General features: G+C 30.6%; 2 protein-coding genes across 2 annotated transcripts; one reads left to right on the forward strand and one right to left on the reverse strand.

The window, feature by feature from the left end:
* Window positions 1–2: 2 nt before the first annotated feature.
* Window positions 3–2,328, forward strand: LOC105130067 (putative calcium-transporting ATPase 13, plasma membrane-type; the record flags this gene model as incomplete). The annotated part of the gene is made up of 1 exon (XM_011032400.1): window positions 3–2,328. A coding segment is annotated over one exon (2,295 nt), but the record flags the coding sequence as incomplete, so codon positions are not given.
* Window positions 2,329–3,363: 1,035 nt separating this feature from the next.
* LOC105130008 (ATP sulfurylase 1, chloroplastic-like) lies at window positions 3,364–7,319 on the reverse strand. The gene is made up of 5 exons (XM_011032314.1): window positions 6,643–7,319; window positions 4,504–4,909; window positions 4,138–4,398; window positions 3,965–4,051; window positions 3,364–3,783 (listed from the first exon to the last, which is right to left on the reverse strand). Exons 1-5 carry the CDS (start codon window positions 7,137–7,139, stop codon window positions 3,646–3,648), a joined length of 1,389 nt encoding a protein of 462 aa, XP_011030616.1. The 5' UTR covers window positions 7,140–7,319; the 3' UTR covers window positions 3,364–3,645.
* Between the last annotated feature and the right edge of the window lie 11,819 nt (window positions 7,320–19,138).

Below are 19,138 nucleotides of genomic sequence, written 5' to 3' on the forward strand. Positions count from 1 at the left end.
CTGATGGATTGTTCATTGATGGGCATTCCTTACAAATAGACGAATCCAGCATGACAGGAGAGAGCGATCATGTGGAAATCAATCACAAGAAAAATCCATTCTTGGTCTCTGGCACCAAGGTTGCTGATGGCTACGGTCAAATGCTTGTTACTTCAGTTGGCATGAACACGACATGGGGAGAAATGATGAGCCACATCAATCGTGACACAGATGAACAAACACCTTTACAAGCTAGGCTCAATAAGCTAACCTCATCGATAGGTAAGGTTGGATTGACTGTGGCTTTTCTTGTTCTTGTAGTTTTGTTGGTTCGCTACTTCACTGGGAATACACAGGATGAGAGTGGGAATAAGGAATTCAGTGGTAGCAAGACCAAGGCTGATGATATAGTGAATGCGGTGGTGGAGATTGTAGCTGCAGCAGTGACAATAATTGTGGTTGCAATTCCTGAAGGATTACCATTGGCAGTAACGCTCACTCTTGCTTATTCAATGAAAAGAATGATGAAAGATCAAGCAATGGTGAGGAAGCTTTCCGCTTGTGAGACTATGGGCTCTGCCACCACAATTTGTACAGACAAAACAGGCACTCTTACAATGAACCTGATGAAGGTGACGAAGTTTTGGCTGGGTAAAGAATCAATGGAACAGAGCAGTCCTATTTCTCCATATGTTCTTGAATTGATACAACAAGGGGTTGCTCTAAATACAACTGGTAGCGCTTACAGAGAAAGTCCAGAATCTAAGTTTGAGTTCTCAGGTAGCCCCACTGAAAAAGCAATTCTTTCTTGGGCTATCCATGAACTGAACACGGATATGGAGCAGATGAAGCATAGTTTTACGATTCTCTATGTCGAAGCCTTCAATTCACAGAAGAAAAGGAGCGGTGTTTTGTCCAGGAAAAAAGTGGACAACACAATCCACGTCCACTGGAAAGGAGCAGCGGAGATGATCCTAGCAATGTGCTCGAGTTACTATGATGCTTCTGGATTAATGAAAGACATGAATGTCGGAGAAAGGAATACATTCAAGCAAATTATCCAAGTTATGGCAGCTAATAGCCTTCGTTGCATTGCATTTGCGCACAAACAATTATCGGAGGAGCAATATGAAGATGGAAAGGAAGAGAAAAGGCTCCAAGAAGACAGTTTCACACTATTAGGACTTGTGGGTATCAAGGATCCAATTAGACCCGGAGTGAAGAAAGCTGTTGATGATTGTCAACATGCTGGAGTTAACATCAAAATGATCACTGGTGATAATGTTTTCACTGCAAGAGCGATGGCAATTGAGTGTGGAATACTCAAATATGGTGCAGAGAATATCAATGGAGCTGTGGTAGAAGGAGAAGAGTTCCGAAATTATACACTCGAGCAAAGAATGGAGAAGGTCGATAAAATCTGTGTGATGGCAAGGTCTTCTCCATTTGATAAACTTCTCATGGTACAGTGCCTGAAACAAAAAGGTCATGTGGTGGCAGTAACTGGTGATGGCACAAATGATGCACCAGCATTGAAGGAAGCTGATATTGGACTATCTATGGGAATTCAAGGCACTGAAGTGGCTAAAGAAAGCTCAGATATTGTCATTTTGGATGATAATTTCGCTTCGGTAGCCACTGTTTTGAGGTGGGGTAGATGTGTCTACAGCAACATACAGAAATTCATTCAGTTCCAGCTCACAGTAAATGTTGCCGCTCTTGTTATCAACTTTGTAGCAGCAGTTTCAGCAGGTGAAGTACCACTAACAGCAGTCCAGTTGTTGTGGGTGAATCTGATTATGGACACATTGGGTGCTCTGGCTCTAGCTACTGAGCAGCCTACCCAGGAGCTCATGAAAAAAACCCCAGTGGGTAGGACTGAGCCACTTATCACCAACATCATGTGGAGAAACCTAATATCTCAAGCTTTGTATCAGATAGCTATCCTCTTGACACTCCAGTTCAAGGGAGAGCCCATCTTCGGGTTGACTGAAAGGGTAAACGATACTTTGATCTTCAACATTTTTGTACTATGCCAAGTGTTCAACGAATTCAATGCAAGGAAGCTGGAAGAGAAGAATGTTTTCAAAGGGATACACAAGAACAAGTTGTTTCTAGGAATCATTGCTATAACCATTCTCCTGCAGGTGCTGATGGTGGAATTTTTGAAGAAATTTGCAGACACAGAGAGGTTGAACTGGGGCCAATGGGGTGCCTGTATCGGAATCGCAGCACTATCTTGGCCAATCGGTTGGGTTGTCAAGTGCATACCTGTTCCAGAGAAACCAATTTTCAGCTATCTCACTTGGAAGAAATAAACCGTCGAACTCATATGATTCTTTTATTTTTTTCATATATTTTCCACCCTTGTTAGGGTTTAGAAAGATGCAGATTATTAATTACTTATTGTCTATATTTTAGAACCTCATTAGAAGCTATATGGTTTCCAATTAGATTCGCATTTTGGTGAATACTGAATATATTTGATATATTGCATCAGAAATGATGCTCTTAACATTAGTAAAAGCGCATTTGTTACGTGTTTCTTGCTTTCTTATGCTAGCTACGAGTGAAACTGCCCAACATGGTTGATCTTACCGAGCAGGGGATGTTAATCGGTATTTGTTAAAGATAGTCCCCAGATAGTCAGCATACCAAGCAGGGGACTGTTCGACCATATAACATCCGTTATGCTGTTGTTATTCTGTAAGAGTCATTTTGATAATTGGATTTGTTATTTAGAATAAGGATATATTTCTGATCAAAAGTAGCGTAATCAATTAAAACAAAATATGCATATGGGCGTAATAATTTGCTCTTCTTTTCAGTTGACTTCAATTTCTTCATCATCATCATCATCTGTGAATGTATGATCTTCAAGTTCAAGAACAGAAACAGCAGCTTGCAAATTCTTTTTCCAGAAATTTGTTTTGTATGTGAAGTCTCTATTCTGTTTCTTCTAGTATTGAGCTAGATTGATTTTGGTGAGCTTACCAATTCGTCATCATTTTTCTTCAGTTTTCTTGGGTGTCCTGTACAGAAGTTTGACGTAAATATTATATGTTCACATGGTAATATTTTAGGGATCTAATTTCAAGTAGCAGTTTTTTGTCATTTTTCTTATGTTTTCCCCTCTGCATGTTTCCTACACAGAAGTTAGATATTAGTTGGTATTACAAACTCCTATAGTTTAATTATAAAATATGTTGGGATGTTTGTCAGGTACCTTGATGTAATTGAGGTCTAGTACTTCAGGACATACGGTAAAAAACAGTTCCAGAAGCGTAAACTTTCCTCAGTAATTTTGTAGCTCGAGAGTCAAGACATTGGCATCCCTCGTTTGGGATTCTTTCAATTCATGTGTGCTGTGGCTACTGGTACCCAAAAAATTAAACAAACACACCATGTCTTTTATAGAATCACAACCACAGTATGATACACTGCGCCCAACACACATGCCAGTGTGCCAATGCTAGATGCCACAGCAGGCATCTAATTGCAAATTGGGGCAAATTTTTTGTCCCTGCTCCAGTGCCTCGTGATTTTATTAGATATCTGGACAGAGAATCTATACAAATGCTGGAGCACATGGAGATGAATAAGTTTTACAGTATCTCCCAACCAGATGGCATAACAGTATATGGTACAACAAATCCTTAACTCCATTTAAGCTGGGACAGGTTCTGGGACTTTGCCATTGCCTGCCAGTGTCAAACTGTCATAGTATTCAACCAACACTTTCCAGCCACCAGGGCACATGAATCCATCGGGAGGGTTCTCTTTGTTCTTTGCAAGTGTTCGCATCTGCAAGATACATGCAAGCGCTGTGATATGCAGCCAAAAGATCAACATAATTATATATAAATGAAAAATATGAAGTTTCTGTCCCACTCGGTCCAAAACTTCTTCCTCACATTTTGTTCCTCCGCTTGTTTCTAATATCTTTTAGACAATCACAGAATTGAAAATTAAGTAGGCTACATACCTTTGTGCCAGATATAAAGAGGAAGTCTCCTTGCCTCGAGGGATCAAAGAATGCCATTTTACCCTGAGTCTTATCATATGCAGCAACCTGCATCCAATTACAATCACCATGAGTTTTTCAGATTAAGGTTACAAGAGCAATATCAAAAGACTTGATGATAAGAAGATACATACCCTGAAAGGAAGAATGTTTAAACGCTCCAGTCCTGGGGCCATACCCAACACCTTCTTCCCATGATCAGCATCATATAAATCTCTCTTCTCAACTGGATGGCTCATTCCAGCTGGATCCCTGCCAACAATGTAAAAGTTAGCTCCTGCATTAATCCGAGCTTTTGCATGCCACTGCACCTCAGTTGGACCAGCATATTGCATGGGAGATGGGAATATTGAAACCACAGTTGTTTCTGGATCAAGGACACCATCCTTAAGCACCTGAGAATGTATCATCATCATCAAACAAAATCAGTAAAATAAATCAACAACTGAATCCATGTAGAGAAAAGAAAATGGCAGGGAGGAGAGTTTAATTGCGCATACCTCCTCATGTTGCTTCATTCTCCAGCTGAGTGGAACATCATCTGCTTTTGTGTAGCCTCCTAGTGGATGAAGCAAAAGGATGGGATTCTTATAGCCCATCTCAAGAAGCCGTCTGCGAGTATCTGTCATGAGTAAAGCATGTCCATTGTGCACGGGATTCCTGAGCTGGAATGCAAAGACAGCATCTGCATTACGCCTAGTGAATTCTTCACGGAGTTCTGCAGGTGACAACCGAAAATGATCAAGGCCATCATGATACTTGATTGGTTCTAAAACTTCCAAGTCCCCTCCAATCAGCCAGTTCCCAGACTTAGCTATGGTTTCTTCAGCATAAGGTAAACCAGGAGCACTAGTTCCCCACGTTCTGGCAATCCGTTCTTCTTTGGGGTGCTTATAAATCTCTATACTGAAACAAACAAACAGATAAATAAATCAGGATGTAAGTTAATCCATTAGTAGTTTCTTCATCATTGATAAAAATTGGATAGCATAAAATACACAATCTACGACTTGCAGAACAATCATCTAACTTGTATGCCTTTAGCAATTATGAACAATAGTGGACATATGTTACATTTCTGTTTCTGGTAGACTGGTCCTAGCATGTTCGGTAAAAGAAGGACTATCATTAATGCATAAAGTGCACAATAAATCACATTAAAACTAGACTAAACCAAGAGCCAGGACATTTTTGTTCATTCAATTATTCTTTTAGACATCATTGTGAAGTAACAAGGCATGGAAAATTTTCAGTTAGGGTTAAACACAGACCTTTGCAACAGTTGTGAAGGAATCATGCATCCTCAGTAAAGTAACCACCAGATGAGATAGAATACAACAAGCGGAAATAGTTTGTACATTTGCGATTTGCAGTGGTGGATCATAGAGGTACACTTGAAACAGTAAGTTCTTAGGAAACAGTTCAAACAAGAAACAACGATTAACATTTGTTGAACTTCAATTTTAAAATGAACGAAATGAAAAATTGGAAAAGAAAAGAGGGGGGGTAGAAGAAATCCAAGTCTGCTTTCTACAAGTCCAGCATCTAACCTGTGGCTTACAGTGAACCAAATATTTTCTTGCTGGTCTTGCCATGCACTAAAACGTTTTAAAATGGCAAACACAGGTGTTCATAACTTAGACAAGGACTCGTTGAGTAAAAGTAACAAAACTAAATGTGGCAATGGCAAGTGAGAGTCGTCGCAATCTAATTAAACAGGCCTTTAATCATGTCATTTCAAAGTTGTATGATCCTTATCACTATGACAATTAAAACAGAGGGTTTGGGCATTTATGTCATCATTGGACAAAGACCAGCTTCACTGCATACATCCATCCATGCGAACGAGCTAACAACAAAAATTTAAACAACTAAGGAAAGGTTAGCTTGAAAGGTGTTTGGATAGACGACACAGAATTTCTAATTTCTAATATGGTCATAATATTGTATAACTACTTGTAAATGTAATCAATTCAGGCCTTTGAAAAATATTTTAGAATGCAAACAAGACACCAAAAAAGCAAGGGTAGATCATGCACTGCAGAGCAGAATAGGAAAGTCTTCTTTATTGCAAAATGGGGAATCAAAATTTACAGTATTGATAGCTTGAAATGGCAAAGGAAACAATTTAATTTGCTGATATATGAAATCAATAACCAAATCAAGAATATAGAATATGATTTATATCAGACCATATAACAGAAGGACTAGAGTCAAATTAACAAAGAAACACCAGATTAGGGATAGCATCTTAACCTCCAAGAATAACCGAGGTCATGTTATTTTATACCAGGAAATCAAATTCAATTAATCTAAAAACCATAAGCTGAAAAAATTAAAATTCCAATCCCTACATCTACACTCTGATTAAATCTTAAACACATCTAGTAAAATCAATACTATATCTTAAAAATAAAAGGAAAGCACAGTCCATCACTGAAAATAGAACGGAACTTAGTAAAATAAAATTTTCATAAAACTATTATAAGTTAGACCATTCAAATCAAAACTTTAGGTATTCATATTCATTATCACTTTCAAACACGAATATAGAATTGTGCTCTTCATATTCGTTTTCCATCAATGCAGCTGAAACATGCAAATAGCATAAAATCCAACAAAAGAAAAGTTATTCTTACTCGTTGAAAATGGCAATGGTATTGTCATCAGAGTCAACAAGAGCGACCCTTTTGGACTCGCCAATACTCTGCTTCTGCAAATCATCAATAGCGAGCACAATAGGCACCGACATGTTAACAACCGACCCGTTTTCCAAACGGAGAGAGTTGAAATGAAGTGTTTGGAGGAACTCGGATTCTCTCATGAATCCGCGGAGAGGGCTTGCCCAGCCCTCGCTTAAAACATGCACCCATTGAATATCAATCTTTGTTAACTTAACTTTAGGCAATGAAATTGCCTCTTTCTTTTTAAGATCTTGTTGTGACTTTTCAACGAATAGTTGAACAAGTTTCCCACCATCTGGGTCGATCAACCCTGCTTGAATCCTGACCCGTTTCCGTTGGGTTTTGGGGGCAAATGATAGCTTGAGGGTAGGGCCAAAGTGGGTATTGAGTGGTTTTGGGAGAGAGTGAGAACTGTAAGAGGTTTTGGTGAAGAGAGTAGACATGGTAGCCATTGATGGAGAGAGGACCAAGAGTCTCTATCTGTATCTCTATTAAGTTATTATTTCTTGGAGGCTAGTTGTTTATCAATGAGGACGAGGGTGTTTTGTAAAATTAGTAATAGTAAGAAGTGACAAGGAGATGTTAGGTAAGTGGAAGGCTGATGATGCAGAATTTGGCTTGGAGTTGGAGAAAGAGAGAGGGATTGAGAGTTGAGTGGTAAAAAAACAAGGGGAGGACCTGAACACTGTTTTCGGTTTCACTTTTTATGTTTGGTTTTTATTTATTTATTTATATCTTGCTTGCAATTTTGTTATTTTAAAAATATATTTTTTATTTAAAAATATATTAAAATAATATTTTTTATTTTTTAAAAATTATTTTCAATATTAACATATAAAACAATTAGAAAATACTAAAAAAATTCATTTTTTTCAAAAATATTTTTAAAGTACAGAACAATTCTCCATGGTCGGTCTTTGGTTTGACTTCAATGATTTGTTAGTACGAGAGCCAATACTTCTGGAGTCGACAAGATAAAAAGAAAATAAGGAATCCAACCAGAAGCATGATATTTCACAATCTATCAAATCTATGCCCATCCAACTCTATCCAATACATTATGCAAAGTTAGTACTGTTGATGTGGTTAGAAAGGAAGTAGGGTTTGACTTAGATTTGCGTTGACTCGGGCTGGTTAAAAAAAAAATCTATGTGAAAAAATACTAAAAATTCTAGTAATTTAAATAATTCAAATAAAAAATATGTAACAATAACAAAAAAAAATAAAAAAATTAATAAGAATCTATCTTTTCTTGGTTTTGTATAAATAACAAAAAATTATTTTATCATCTTCTTGCATCGTGCATCATGTATGGTTAACTCTAGTAATTATAATCATGATTTTATTGTATTATTTAATTTAATTTAATATTGTTATTTTGTATGTGTATAGTGGTTGGATGTGGTTTAACCCCAAATTGCTTTTTTTTTTTCCTTCCTTTATATTTCTTCCTAATATTACGTGTTTACATGTAAAAAATCATATCAGCCCTTCAATTTATTTTTTCTTTTGATCCAGTATATATTTTCTAATTTGCAATTGTTTTAATTACATTGATTGTTTCTAATTGAATTTTATTTTTTATTTCATTCTTCATCATTTGATTTTTTTTTAATTTGTTTTCAAATTTGATCTTTGTTATTTTATTTATTATTTTTTTTGTTTTGTTAATTTATTTTTTGTTTTTTTTTTCATTCCACCCCTTAGCATTTATTTTCATTTAATTTTCATGTTAAGTTTGGTCATAATTTTTTTAATTATTATTTTTTAAATTATTTTCTTAATGGATTTGTTTCTTAAAATTACATCTCTGAACATTTAACTTCATTTAATTTTTTCCTAGACATTTAATTTTATTTAATTTTTATGTCAAATTTATTCCTAATTCTTTTAATTAATATTTTTTTTGTTTTGCATTGTTTTTATATTGATTTTCTTTTCTGATTTTATCTCTCGATATTTATCTAATTAAAAAAATTGCTTCTTATTTTTTTTTAGTTTACTTTTAATGGGGTCACCTCAGTCTCATGAATCGGTCATAGATCTAAAAGACTAACCCGAGTCGACTTCTAATTTTTTTAAAAGTATTATTTATTTATTTTTGCTCTCGCATTTATAGGGTCATCTCAATTTTATGTTCAAAGTTATATGTTTGATTTGTTGATCTGGGTTGGTTGTGAGGTTCACTTAAGGCTTTTTTTGTTATCTTTTGTTTTGCTTTGACAAGTTTTTAAATTTTTTTAAAATTAGCTTGTAATAAACTTCTTGATATGATAGGATCTAGAGTTTCATAGGTTGCGAACTTTTTAAAATTTGATCATGTTTAGGATGTTTATCCATGTTTATTTGGTTTTTACAAATATTTTTAATTTCATTTCCTGTGATTTTTTTAATCTTTAAAATTTGATCACAATTCTTTTAATTTTTATTTATTTATCTAAGATTAATTTATATTTTTTCATTAAATTGCATTATCCTTGGATTTGTTTTCTATCAAATTTTATTCTTATTTTTTTTACAAGTTTTTTATTAATATTTCTCTACCGATCTTATCCCTTAAAATTAAATTAGTCGAGAATTATACTTTTTAACTGAATCTAGGTAAAAAAAATTACAAGATATAATTTTTAAATATTAAACCTAATATCATTACACACACAAAGAGAAAAGGAGGGGAAAAAGACTTCTTTTTCAAGTCTTTTCTCTAACATTCAAGTCTAATAATTTTGTATTCCTTGCATTGTAAGGCATAATAAAACCTTTTATTTTTTAAATGTAGAATAATTATTTTTTATTTATCTATCTTATATACAAGTTATTTTCTAACAGTAGAATTATAAAAAAAAATATCATTATTAGAGGATACAGTGTTGTTAATTTGTATGAAAAGTCAAATATAACAATCTCTTTAATGTATCAATTAACACTACATTTCAATAATATAATTGTATAAAATAATAACATGGTTCGTGAAGAGTTAAATATAACAATTTCTTTAATACATCAATCAACACAGCATTACAATAATATCATTGTATAGAATAATAACATGGTTAAGGGTTTGTTTAAAATTAATTGTGAAATAAATCATAAATGATATACTTATGTGTGATTTAAGAATCTACTGTTAATAAGAAAATTATACATTAAAAAATGATGATGAGCTGTTGCTGAATTGATTTCAACGTGTCCCTTGTTTTAATGGATCTCAACTGAGAGCTAACCTGCCCTTTGTAACTCGGAAAAGACACCTCTGGTCACGGGCTCACTTGGCACCTTAAAAACTACTGGATGGATCATGCGAAAAAGAAAAGAAGTCGAGATAATTCATAGTTTTATCCCTGATTATTTATAGAAAAATAGTTTTGTTTTGGAAAATAATTTTTTTAAAAGATAAATTTTATAAAAATAAATTATTTTTTAAGATTTAGTATTACCATGAAAAATAAATTAAAAAATATTTTTCAATGTTTATTTATATTATAGAAAATAAGTTAAAAAATAGCTTATTAATATTTATTTTTCAAGTTTATTAGAATAATAAGGAACAAATCTTATAAATTAAAAGGTTAAATAAGAATGAAATTGAAAATATTTAACTTTATAGATTATCTAAATTAAAATAAAAAATAATTAAAATAATAGAGATTAAATCTAACAGATAAAACAATTAAAAGATGATGAAATTAAAATAATTATAATTATAATTTTATAAATTATTCTAAAAAAAAAATAAGGATCAAATTTGATAAATAAAAAATTTCAATTTAAAAAATGATAAGAGAAAGGTAAATAATAATCATAAAAATAAAGATCAAAATTAATATAAAAATCAAATCAAATTAAATTTTAAATAATAAATTTAAAAAAAAAAGATTCAGATAAAATATATAGTAATTGAAATTTTGATGAGTAAATATGACATGATCAATAAATATTATGATATTTTTAAAATTTTCACAACTTTTGAAAAATGTTTTCCGTCTAAAATAAAAAAAAAATACTTTTCTAAAAATTAAGCCAATTTTTTTTTATATGAAAGTGTTTTTCGTTGACAGAAAAATATTTTATATTCACCAACTTTTCTAATGGTAAACAAACACATGAAATTTTAGAAAGTGGTTTCCCAAAAATTATTTTCTAGGAAACAAACGCACCCCTATATATATATATTCAGATAACCAGTGGTTTTTTCTGAGAAAAAAAGGCTTTTGATATGCAAAAGATATTTGATTTTAATTAATATCATTAAAAATAGAGGATTTTTTTAATTTTTTTTAATGAAAACAACAAAGAATGTATAAATATCTCTTGAATTATTCCGGTAAAGAATTCACAACTTTTTATCTTTAAAGATAAAAATACTTAGATTTCATAATATCGACAAATTCAAAACTCAAAAACAAGTATCTTTGTTTTTAAAATTTAATATTTTTTTAGGTTATTTTATAACTTTTCTATAAAAATAATGGTTTTATCATTGGAGAACCTTGAATCCCCTTAGTAAAACTGTTTTACATATACTCAGAACTTCTATTATAAACATAAAGTTTTTTAGATTAAAAAATTCAAGTAAATAAAGTAATAAACATATTTATTAACCATTATATCTAAAACTAAATATCATCTTACACACAGATACTCAAAACTTTAGATTGAGATATCTATATTAATATAAAATAAAATAAAAAAATCTAACGAGTCCGGACAAGAGAATGCCCATAGCAAATCTAACGAGTCCGGACAACAGAATGCCCATAGCCCCTGGTACCGTCCAACATCCACCATTTGGTCGTCATCTCGCTTTGGACTTCTTATTCGTTTCTTGGCAATGTCTAAATTTTCAGCCAACTTACTATAATCGAAGAATTTGACCTTTTGCGGTCTTGAGCTTCTGATCCCTTTCTTTCGACCAATGTGCAGTTGTGGTGATTTTTTATTCTTTAACAAATCCCAAATTAGTTAGTGATGGAGCACAATTTTAAAAACCATTTCATCCCTTTGGAGAGGCTTAACCTTCTAGCTGTTTTTCCCAAGCCGAATCAGCTGGCACTTTTGATCATCTGTGCTTGCTAAACAATTAGAAATTATAGTTGTTTGTCCTTGAACGGCTAGAATTTAGTTCCTTGGATGTTTAAATACTGTCCCACACGTACTTCAATGTGTTTTTTTAGGTATTTTAGGAGTTGCGTGTACAAACTTTTCATGTATATTTTTTCCATATGGAGTAAGTATGATTTTCTACCATAATGGCATGATTCATTATCAACATCTTTTCCAGTGATAAATATCGCACAATATTTAAACATCTTTTCCAGTGATAAATATTACACAATATTTAGATGATTTGATTTTTCACAAAAATATTTTCGGTTATTTGTGAAATAAATTCAAGGATAAGATGTATAAATAATTCATTGTTTTAGACTTTCCATACAATTTTATTATATACCTTCAACAATCTAGAACCATTCAATAATCTTATTTTCCACCGACAACTATTTAACAACTCCTGGAACCACAAATAAACACCATGCAATTTCTAAAATTATAAACAATCACCCAACAATTCATAGAATCACAAACACCCGCTCAACATTTTCCAAGTCATATGATTTCTCCTAACTATTTTTTCATTCATTATACATTATTTTTTACATTTACATCTTAACTAATTTATATATTGGGGTGTCTTATATGTTAGGAGACTTGTTTTACAGGAAAACTTGTATATCAATCTAAGATCACAACCCTATAAAACCTAGTTTATGTTTGAGGTTTTTTCATGTCTTAAATAGTTAAAATAATAAGCTTGATTTTCCAAGAAAAAAAATTGAAAGTAGTTCTTGATAATGTTAAATGGCAAGTTTCAATTGAGTTTTTTTAATATTTTTTTTAAAATTCGAACCTAAATGAGAAAATCTAAAGGGACCCTTCCGTACAAGCATGCATGCATACATACATACATAATGAACTCATCACATATGTTAATAATAAACAAGATAAACTTTCTTTAAAATATCATCATTTTACTTTTAAACATATAATTTTTATGACTGTTATTTCAAAGTATTCATCTTAAATTTAATCTTTATAATACAATGTTATATTTTCACCTAATCATTGTAGGAATCAATAAACAACAAGAGTTAACAAACCCAATTTACAAAAAAAAAAAAGATCTAAAATCCCGAGTTTTTTATTTAAATTCAAATTTATCATTGAGTTTTTTGATAAGTTTTGTATATTCGTGAACTACCGTTTTGTAGTAATTTGAGAGAGCTAATAGCTAGCATAAGCTAGTGATAATGTTGGTTCAATGAAAGGACAAGATTGCATGAAAAAGATAGGTATCGAATCAAATTGAATTTTTCTTTTTGGTTTTGGATGAAATTAAGAAACAGGGCTAAATTGATTTTTGGAACCTATTTAGTTACTGGAAAATAGTTTTGTTTTTTTGGAAATGAATTTCATGAAAAAATAAATTATCTTTCAATATTTAACAATATCATTAAAAATGAGTTGGAAAAACTTTTTGATATTTGATAATATCATAAAAAATGAGTTGAAAATCACTTATTAATATTTTTTTATGTTTATAAAAAAAAATAAAGACTGAATCTGGGAGATAAAAAAGTTGAGGTGGTGAAATTAAATTAAAATTCAATTTTATAAATTATTTAAAATAAAAAATAAACAATAAAAAGAATTATGACCAAACCTAATAGATAAAAAAAATAAAGGATGAAATTAAAAAATAAACTTTTATTTATAAATTATTTTAAATAAAATAAATAATCATCAAAAAATAAAAATTAGATTTAAAAGAGAAATAAATTGAAGAGCTCTTTCAAAACTTTAGAGTGTTCGACACATAAAATAAGAAAAAGAGAGAGAGAGGAAAAAAAAAAGAACTGTTGACTTCACATTAAAAATTAGAATGCAACACGTAATATTAAAGGAGATAGAGATCACCGTGATGATTCTAACCATATCAAGGGAGGCTATTTTGGGACACTGTATGTGATTTTATGGATCATATAGATGTTGTGGCATGTTTAATGTTCTAGCTCGTCCCATACCTGTAGCAATTATTTTTTTATTTTTAAATTATATTTTATATTTATCAATATATCAAATTTGTTTCTTAGAAAACTTGAAAATACAAAAAAGCTTTTGCACCCCAGTTTAATAAATATTAATTTTAAAAGTAATTTAGTTATTTTATGATTTTTGGTTTTTTGTTAAAGATCGGAAGGCTTTTTGGAATTAAGAGAAGGAAAACATCTTTTAGTTTTTCCTTTGATTGGAGACCGATTTTCATTTACCAATTTTTCTACATTTAAACAAACATTATAAAACTTGAATAATAATTTTTTTTTAAAGTGTTTTTCATAAAACAAACATCACCAAATGAATTTTTTTCCCTATACCAAGAACGAGGACTCACACTGCAATGCTTGCAGAAATGGGAACAAGATGTAAACAGGGAGCTCAATCATTTCAGTAAATCCTGTTGTGGGCAACTAATAACTTATTTGCCTAGTTAGTTGTCTTCAACATGTCCTTTTGTTTCTCTGAGTTTCTCTCAAGAAAAAAAGAGGGTCTTGCAACATTATAGGTTGGCTAAATCAAATATTTGTGTTCGTCCTTTGTCACTTCTCATGGCCCCAACAAGTGCTGGGAAACCTGCTTTGTAATTTGCAGATTCAATTTTACTTTGCTCAACGCAACAACTTCAACAAATATACTCGAAAGGAAGAAACAACTTCACATTGTTTTTGTTTTTGTTCCTTTCTAGTGTTAAACTTCGCATTCCTTTAACCCCGAGGAAAATTTAACATCAGGGACTCGAAACTCAAACAGGGGCTCATAGAAGCCCAATTTACAAGGGCTATAATTTTATTTTTTAAAAAAAATATTTTTAATATTAACAAATCAAAACCATATAAAATTATAAAAAATATAATTTCATACAAGAAATTAATTTTATTTAAATAGACTTCGTTTTTTAACACAAAAGCAGAGACACTGATAATGAATATATTATTGCCGCCTGTCTCTGACCCCAGTGTGCTTTGCAGTCTGCATCTAGCAGCCATTCCCTGTCAAATATGTATACAGTAATAATGATAGTTTATTGTCAAATCAAAATATCTAAGTGATAATTTAATGTCAGATCAAATATAATTTGAAAATCACAATGATTGGAGAAGAATCAGCTTCAAAATACCCCCCTTTTCTTGCCGTGTTCATTCACCGTGTCCATGCCAAAACTGTTCAATACAGCAGAGGAAAAAAAAAAGAAGGCTCATATCTAAGATTTAATTATGATATTGTAGAAGAAAAACTGTGTTTGCAGAGTGTGTTGTGTTAGAAGAGAAGGAAAGAACACCTGCAACTTAGTTGCTTTTAATTTTATTAACATGAGCAGTTATTTTCCTTAATTTACAGAGTGAGAGAGGGTGGGGATATATAATATACATTATCATCTCTACTTTATCTACAAGAATTTAAAAGATATGTTTTATTATTACTGTTGTGAATGATCTTTTTTCATTGTGCATAAAGATTTTGTTTTTGCTTTTTAGAGGTAGACTTTAATCGTATGTCACTTATTCGTGTAACTGCTATTTCCTTACTAGATTAGACTCCCATGTTAGAGAGGTTGTTGCCCTTTAAATTTCTCTTTCTCCTAATATCTCTTCACTAGTTTAGAGAGTATCAATATTTAGCTTTGTTTCTTTCATATTTTTAAATCACCTTATCACTTTATATATTCATACTATAGTTATTGTCATTAGAGTGTTTATTGCTAACAATTATGATTTAATTTATTTAATCTGTGAGAGCTGAAACAAAAAAATAGTATTAACAAGTTAAATATCACAATCATTTATTAAACAAAAAAAAAATGAAACAATTCATTACCGCACTTGTGTGTCTCTATACACACACACAGAGTAATTATTTCTTAAAGTCACATGAAAAATTATTATATTTTATAATAGTGATTATTCTTTATAAAAATAATGGAAAATAATCATTATGTTTTTTGAGGTTGCATGAAAAATAAAAAATAACCAATAATTATTTAGAAAATAATAAATAATATAAAAAAGAAAACAAAAGTAAAGATTGCAGGAAATTTTTTAAACATAAAAAAAATATCAAGGTTGCATAAACTTTTTAAGCAACATAACTTGAATAATCGATAATAATGTGGTTTGGTTTAAAAAAAAAATCAAGTTAACAAAAATTCTTATAAAAGCAAATTAAAACCAATTAATTATATATAAACCAAAATAAAATATATCATGAATACCAATTCAAAACAAACTAAATGCTTAAAAAAATTCATTATGATACTTTTTTTTTTTAAAAGATAGCACGACAATAAATCTGTCAAGCCCTTGATTTGGGTCAAAATCCACTTAATTTAGTAATTTTTTAACCTAAATATAAGATAATAAAGAAAAAAAGAAGATAAAGGATGGAAACAGAAGAAAACAAATAAAAAAAATATAAGATGATTTTTTTTTGAAAAACATATTGACATGGGGAACAATTAAGTGACCCGAATCAATTCATTTTAACCTACTATACTGATTATTTGTATCATGAAACTATAAAAATCTTATAAAAAAATATTTTTAAAAAATTAATTCTACATGAAAAAGAAGAAGAAGCATATAACAAGTATAAATTCAAAATAAACTAAATGCTTGGAAAAAAAATTAATATTACATTTTAAAAAAATATTGAAATAAGAATATATTATATATTCAATTAGGTTAAATAATTTTTTTTAAAAAATATTTTTAATCTAATTATAAAATAACAAAATTTATAATATAAAAAAAATCCCAAAAAAGAGCCCATTTTTGCAGGCCTGTGGCTTAGCGTGCTTGGATTTTTTTAAAAAAAAGAGTCCAGGGATCCTTTGAGTCCAAACCCGTACGTTTGGGCCTTGTTTTATATATATATATATATATATATATTTTATCTTTTCAAGGAGGAAAGAACCCGGTCATCCGTCCTTATTTCCTTTATATATATATATATATATATATAAATAAAACATAATCAGACAACACGTCTTTTTGTTGAAGCAAATGACCATCACGCACAAGCAGTTTCTTTATAATAATTATAATATATAATGTGCATGTCCCTTTGCGCGCGTAAACTGGAAGCATCCAATTAGTGCCCTACGGTACTTTCACTAGCTAACGAGACATTTTTTTACTGCAATTGTATCCTGTAAGTGAAATTAATTTTTAATTTGTTTTATTTAGAAATATATTAAAATAATATTTGTTTATATTTTAGAAATTATTTTTAATATTAAATTATTATTTATAGCATATTTAGTAATCTGAAAATACTAAAAAAATATTAATTTAAAGTAAAAATAATAATTTTTTTCAAAAACACTTTTAAAATATAAAAATAAATATATCAAATAATAAAAATCTATATAAAGAAACTAATATCAATACCACCACAAATAATATTTCTTGCATTTTTTTATTATAACAAACAAGTCAAAGTATATATATGTGTGTTAGTGACTGATTTTTATACTTTTAAACTTGATTTTATTATCTTAACTTGGAATTCTAGCCTTCTAATTATCGAAGTCAACTCTTGTGTAAGACTTATTTTAATGATTAGAGGATGGCTTAGAGGATATTGCTAGTACAAAAATATTTGAAGTAGAAATTATTTTTTTAGAATAAGACTGAAAACGTATTTTTTCAACAAATAACTCACTGACAACAGAGTTAACAGAAAACAATAAAGAACGATGCAAAATTGAACCTTTAAATCCTTTAAAATTACTGCGAAGTACTGTTAAAAATTATACCAATTGTTGTTGTTTTTTACGCTCAATATAGGCACTACATACCTTTAATTCTGCTAATTTTGTAAGAGTTAATTAATCTCAAAGATCTATCATAGTAGAATAAAACTTTTGAATACTCGTATTTTTTTTATGAAGAGCTCGTATGTCATTTTCTAACTGATATTGTTTTGCAAATTTTGATTGCGTGAATAACCTTTGTAAATGATCCCAAATCTCCTTTGTTGTCTTATACTTTGCCAACTTCATATTTATGAAATGCTTAATAGAATCGTTGATCCAAGTAATAACATTGTTTACTTTTCATGTATCTATCAAAACAATATCCCCCTCCTTAGTATTCTTGAGTATCATATAAGTTTCATTAACATATTCTCACATTTGTTTACCCTTAAAAAAATTTCTCATTACATAACTTTAGTATGAATAATTCTTTCCATCCAACATCACACTCACAAACTGAAGTGAATTATCTCTTTTGGTAGCTATAATTAACAAACAAAAAGAACAGAAATACGATTGCAGAAATTGAATAGATATCACAAGTATTCAACAAATATCTTCTTGAAATTATACGATTACTCAAAAACACAACGCAAATTACAAAAGATAAAATACCAAAACAATTGCAGAGATAAAATAGAAATATCAAATTGTAAAAGCTGAAGGAAAATCAAAATATCATATTTTGCATAAACGAAAGACAAAATATCATTTTAAAAAAAATTGGATCCACAAAAACTGTATTTGAAATTAAACCTTGTTCTATAAAAACAGTTTCAATACCATATGAAATTAATACTTATTAACATAAAAGAAAAATAAACATAAAAGAGAAGAAGGTTGAAATTTTCATTAATATATTTATTTTGAAGGCTTATTTTAATCTAAATACAAAATAATTATATATAGATTGAACTAAAAATATTATTTTATTTTTAATAAAAAATTAAGCTAAATATATATTTCTTACCACCTATGACCTCGCTCAAGATCACCATCAATGTTCGCAAACCAATTAGCACAATCTTGTGCTTGCGGGAAATGTAACGAAAACAAATAGACCATGCTCTATCTAGAAGCTCGCGACTGTACTGATGCATTGTAGGATCTGCAAAGACAACATCTACGTCCCAATTAGGACTAGCGGCAAGGATAAGATTGCCACAGCATGCCATGGTATATTTAAGCAACGAGGCTTGAACACAGCGATCACACGACGGTTCTCAAGGAATTTCAAGACATGATTGATGAGAGCTAAGTATCCATTTGTCTAAAGTGATTTGCTGAGTTTCAAGTTATAAAACATCTTCCTTTTCTTTTTCTTTTTTTAGCTTGAATCACAGTTTTTATCGGGTAGACAGGTCGACTGCAAAATATGTTAGACTCCGGGGGGATCCACTAGCTTCGAAGGGAGATTTTGATGGTGTGGTGACCAGGACACGGTTCGAGAGAAGGCAATGGAGGTGTGGTTTTTTGTGATCGCTCAGTTGAAGAGGAATATAGTTGGGCCTCTTTTGGACAGGCCTGAAGTTACTAGACACCAGGAGAGAGTCCCTCCTAAGCCTGTCCAAGGTGGGCTCC

The sequence above is a fragment of the Populus euphratica genome, unplaced genomic scaffold (genome assembly GCF_000495115.2).
Source record: "Populus euphratica unplaced genomic scaffold, PopEup_1.0 scaffold17.1, whole genome shotgun sequence".
Lineage (NCBI taxonomy): Eukaryota > Viridiplantae > Streptophyta > Magnoliopsida > Malpighiales > Salicaceae > Populus > Populus euphratica.

Excerpts from the sequence above, each read along its gene's own strand:
- LOC105130008 (XM_011032314.1), bottom strand. The coding sequence starts at position 7,139 with ATGGCTACCATGTCTACTCTCTTCACCAAAACCTCTTACAGTTCTCAC. Across the intron at positions 4,399-4,503 it reads GAATGAAGCAACATGAGGAG|GTGCTTAAGGATGGTGTCCT; the intron begins GTATGCGCAATT and ends ATACATTCTCAG. Across the intron at positions 3,784-3,964 it reads TCTTTATATCTGGCACAAAG|ATGCGAACACTTGCAAAGAA; the intron begins GTATGTAGCCTA and ends TGTATCTTGCAG.